General features: G+C 51.9%; 1 protein-coding gene across 1 annotated transcript; it reads left to right on the top strand.

Annotated features, from left to right (window-relative positions):
- The first annotated feature begins 338 nt into the window (after positions 1-338).
- Positions 339-2,602, top strand: LOC124707672 (exocyst complex component EXO70B1-like). The gene has a single exon (XM_047239334.1). The coding sequence runs from the start codon at positions 457-459 to the stop codon at positions 2,413-2,415; it is 1,959 nt and encodes a 652-aa protein (XP_047095290.1). The 5' UTR covers positions 339-456; the 3' UTR covers positions 2,416-2,602.
- Positions 2,603-4,857: the final 2,255 nt, after the last annotated feature.

Genomic DNA, 4,857 nt, shown 5'->3' on the forward strand with positions numbered 1-4,857 from the left:
TGTTCACTTCGCCGAACTATGCGTGCTCCAGAGACCACAGCCCTACCTGACTACCTCCCGTCGACCACGCTACTCCGACAACGCCGTCATTTTCATGGGTCGCACTTTTTCTTTCTGACTTTTCTCACCTCCTTTCGCCTCCCCGAGGCCACGCCATTTCACCGTCGACCATTCCTGGCGCGCTCTGCCGCTCATCTAGCCGTCCATGCCAGCCACCCCACCGCATCCGCCGCCATCCCCGACTTACCCGTCCCCACGCGGCACTGCCACTCGAGCGCGGCCGCTGCCCGTGCCTACCCGCCAGTAAAGACGACGGCCAGTCCACGCGCTGTCGCCCTCTGCCAGCCAGCCCACAAGCAACCGCGTGCGAAGTCATCGCCTCATCTCGTCTTCGCAGGCAGTCCACAACCACCACCACCCGAAGCCGCGTGCGTGCCGACGGATCAGTAGCCATCCATGGCGGAGGACGGCGAGGAGAAGCTGCTCGCCACGGTGCAGCACATCGTGCAGACGCTCGGGAGCAGCGACACCATGACGGAGGACATCCTCAAGGTCTTCTCCAACTACGACGGCCGCCTCTCGCTCGACAAGATCTACGCCGCGCGCGGCGCCGCCGCCGCCGCCGCACCCGGCGGCGAGCGCTCGATGCCGGCGTCGCCCCCGCTGCCCCCGCCGCCGCAGGCGGCGGCCGTGCCGGGCTCCTCCGCCAGGCCGCCCGTCACGTCCATGGAGCGGACCGTGCGCACGCTGGACCGCCAGATCTCGCAGTTCGTCACCATGGACCGCCTCATCTGGGCCGACTCGGGCGACGCCGACACCTTCCTCGAGGCGGTCGACGACCTCATCGGCACGGTCCAGGAGCTCGACGCCGCGGGCACCAACCGCGCCCTGCTCGACCGCGCCGACGAGCTGCTCAGCCGCTGCATGGCGCGGCTGGAGGACGAGTTCCGCGCCCTCATCGAGCGGCCCGACGACGCCGCCCCGGCCGCGCCCGGCGGGTTCGCCTCCTCCGACGACGACGAGGGCTTCTACGGCGGGACGGCGCACGACGACGACGCGTACGGCGACGACGAGCCCATCCCGGTCGCCAAGCCCGTCACCGACTACGACGTGGTCATCGACGCGCTCTCCCCGGGCTCCATCGCCAACGTGCACCAGATCTCGCGCCGGATGGTGGACGCGGGCTTCGGCCGCGAGTGCGCCGAGGCCTACGCGGCGGCGCGCAGGGGGTTCGTCGACGAGAGCGTCGCGCGGCTCGGGGTGCGCCCGCGCACCGCCGAGGAGGTCCACGCCGCCACCTGGGAGGACCTCGAGTTCGACATCGCGCGCTGGATCCCGGCCTTCAACATGGTCTTCCGCATCCTCGTCCCCAGCGAGCGCCGCCTCTGCGACCGCGTCTTCGACGGCCTCGCGCCCTTCGGGGACCTCGCCTTCATCGCCGCCGTGCGCACGCAGGCGCTGCAGCTCATTTCCTTCGGCGACGCCGTTTCCTCCTCCAGCCGCTCGCCCGAGCGCCTCTTCCGCGTCGTCGACATGTACGAGGCCGTGCGGGACATCCTCCCGGACCTCGACCCCGTCTTCTCCGACCCTTACTCCGCCGCGCTCCGCGCCGAGGTCTCTGCGGTGTGCAACACCCTCGGCTCCTCGATCAAAGGCATATTCATGGAACTGGAAAACCTCATCCGCCGTGACCCTGCCCGGGTGGCCACCCCCGGTGGTGGCATACACCCCATCACTCGCTACGTCATGAACTACCTCCGTGCCGCGTGTGGGTCGAGGCAGACATTGGAAGAGGTAATGGAAGGTGACCTTAGCGCCGGTGGTAGAGCTGCAGCTCCCGTGGACCCTGATCGCCCCACTTCTGCACTTGCCGTGCACATCGCGTGGATCATGGACGTTCTGCAGAAGAATCTGGACACAAAGTCCAAGCTGTACCGGGATCCAGCGCTGGCTTGCATCTTCTTGATGAACAACGGCAAGTACGTCATCCAGAAGGTGAACGATAGCGAGCTAGGTGTTCTGCTCGGCGACGACTGGATCAAGCAGATGTCATCAAGAGTGCGTCGCTGGAGCATGGATTATCAGCGGACCACATGGGGCAAGGTCACAAGCGTGCTGCAGATCGGTGCGCCTGGCGTTGGCGGACTCCCTGCCAAGGCAATGCTGCAGAAGCTGCGCATGTTCAACACCTACTTTGAGGAGATCTATGCAGTCCAATCGGAGTGGATGATAGCTGATGATCAGTTGCGGGTGGACATTAGGTCTACTGTGGTGGATTCTGTGATGCCAGTGTATGCAGCTCTCATTGCTAGGCTAAAATCAGCTCCTGAAACCGGACGTGACTTGTACATCAAGTACACCCCAGAAGATGTCGAGGCACATATTCGGCAGTTGTTTGAAGGAGCAGCAAAGTGATAAGTTAATCAATACGTGTTGTGATCCTGGTGATAACCTATCATTCTCTGGGATTTGTGAAGTTGCCGGCGTTGGTTTTGGTGAATATCCGTGCCTCAGTAATGGTGATATTCTTACCTAAACCCTGTATTGTTGTTGTATCATTTGTATTTTGTTCTCCATGAAGAAATTATGGGGTTTTGGCAAATGGTGTACATGATTCTAGGTGTATGTATGTCAACTAGTGAGTAGTAAGGTGATTATTTTGTAACAAAGATAGGGTCCCATTTTGGTTCCAACTACTTCAGTTTAACCCCGTAACTGTTTAATGTGTGGATTTAAATGCTATCTTGAACATTCGTGTGCTCAAGCATTTCTGAAGAATTGTTCTATCGTGACTTTGTGGATGGTCTAATTCTATGATTGCTGAAAATCTGTTCAAATTATGAAATCCATGGCAGACCTAAACATGCCATTACCGCTTCATGACTGTAAGGTTATCAACAAAGAGATGCAGAGAAAGTGGTGAACTGTTTTCATGCCAGGTGAGTTTGAAAGACGAGGTTCATTGCATACAGTTTGTCTCCAATATTCATTATTGATAACCACTAACCAGTAACTTAGACAAGGTGTTCTCCGTAGTTGAGAGGTTCTTGTTTTTGTTATTTAGAATGTGTACTGGTTGCTACTTCTAGCAGATGTTTTGTGGACTTGAATAGTCTAGTCGTTGGAATTTTTGTGTTTCACTTCACAGATTTACTGTTTTGTATCTGAAATATCATTGAGGGGTGGGTGTCTTTTTATTGAATGGTTGGTAGTTTTGTAAGCTGACAACCCTAGCGATCCAGTTCATATTTTGTTTCTGTTTTATAATTCATTATAACATTCATTAAGAACTGGTAAATGCTATTCTTGTCTGAAAGGAGCGTAAAGACAAACTTAGTTGTGCAGTGTGCTCTTCGGAAAATTCATCATGTCTGACCCAGAACTTCCATGAAGAACTACATGGCAGATGGCACAATGTGAATACCTTGTTCACACATGTCTATTTATGTTAACGGTGGCGGCTGATGTGCTGTTGGAATGTCATTTCGGTTTGTCATAGTCACGTGTCTGATGCAGCGCGAGCAACCAAATACACAACTGTTGTACTTGTCCATTGCTTCACAATATAGGTTCATTGTTTAGCCCATTTCCTCTATTTTTTCATTGAATAAGTTTTGTTCGTTTGTTTTACTGGGCCTGATGTCTAATGGCCTAAGTAAGAGTAGGAGTAGCCATAAACACAATGAGCGCCTACACAGCCACTTTTGATTATATTTGCTAGTTCAGTTGTCTTATGCTATTTATGTCCGTTAGTATAAGTTTGCCATCTCAGTTAACTAATTGCTCATAATAGTTATTATCATCATTTTTTGTGCTTTAACGATGTTCATTTATTTGAGGGTATGTGCTTTGTCTGCTGCCGTGAAAGATGGGGCCTGGTTTCCCTCTCACATCAGTTGTAGTGATTGATCAGATGTTGGAGCTTCTACAACACTTGTAACTTTAAGAGTTGAGTTAAATTTCCCCTAATTTACAGGTTCTGTTTATCAGTGTTAATTCCTCCTGAAAGTTGCTGAGAAACTGCTGCAATAACTCATAATCTGGACAATTCAGTGAATCATAAGTTCATAACATTATGGCACCTCTTAGAACTACTAGATTTAAGATCTCAATTTGAATCTAGTAACCATATGCCATAACCTCCTATTATCTAAGAGTGCTGGCACACACTTCACTCATGCTGCTGGAATCACTCTGGTGGTGCACATTGGTTCATTTCGATTTGGATGTACTCCAGGACAGTCTTGAGAATAAATTCTTTTTTTAGAGGCAATATTGCATATAAATTCTGGTCATGAGGTTTCACCTGTGCCATCTTCTTGATGGTTGCAGCTTGCTGCTTAACCTATTGCTATGTAAGGTCGCGTGTATACGCCAAAAGGAGTACCAACAAAAGTTCACTCATAAGGATTACTCGAGCGGTTGGCTGCAACTTCTGCTTGAGTTGTAGAGCAAGCCAGAAGATCATGGAGGATTTCTGTTGAAGAGCATGTGCCCCTTCAGCTATTACTTAAGGTAAATGGTTTTGCAACAGTTAATTAGACAGGCAACTATGAATCTTGTTCCTTCTGCTGCGTAGAAAGGGGACCCTTGAAGTAGAGGACTGGGATGTCCATGAAAAGTCTATTGTTCGACTGAAGTTTTGTTTGCTTAAGAATTAGGAAATTTGCGTTCTGCACTATGCAGACTGATTTGGGCGCTGCTGCTTAGAATCAGGAGCTTGTAAGGTGATTATTGTTGCCCTCCCTTGATTTCATTATGTAAATGGTACTGAAGTCAGTAGTTAGATCAGGCTTGGTCGTTACCAAAGCAAGGGATGCTGATGTAAATCAGATTAAGGTTATTGCAAAAAGAATA

This window comes from Lolium rigidum, chromosome 4 (assembly GCF_022539505.1).
Source record: "Lolium rigidum isolate FL_2022 chromosome 4, APGP_CSIRO_Lrig_0.1, whole genome shotgun sequence".
NCBI lineage: Eukaryota > Viridiplantae > Streptophyta > Magnoliopsida > Poales > Poaceae > Lolium > Lolium rigidum.

Coding starts and splice junctions, on each gene's coding strand:
- LOC124707672 (XM_047239334.1), top strand. CDS start 457: ATGGCGGAGGACGGCGAGGAGAAGCTGCTCGCCACGGTGCAGCACATC.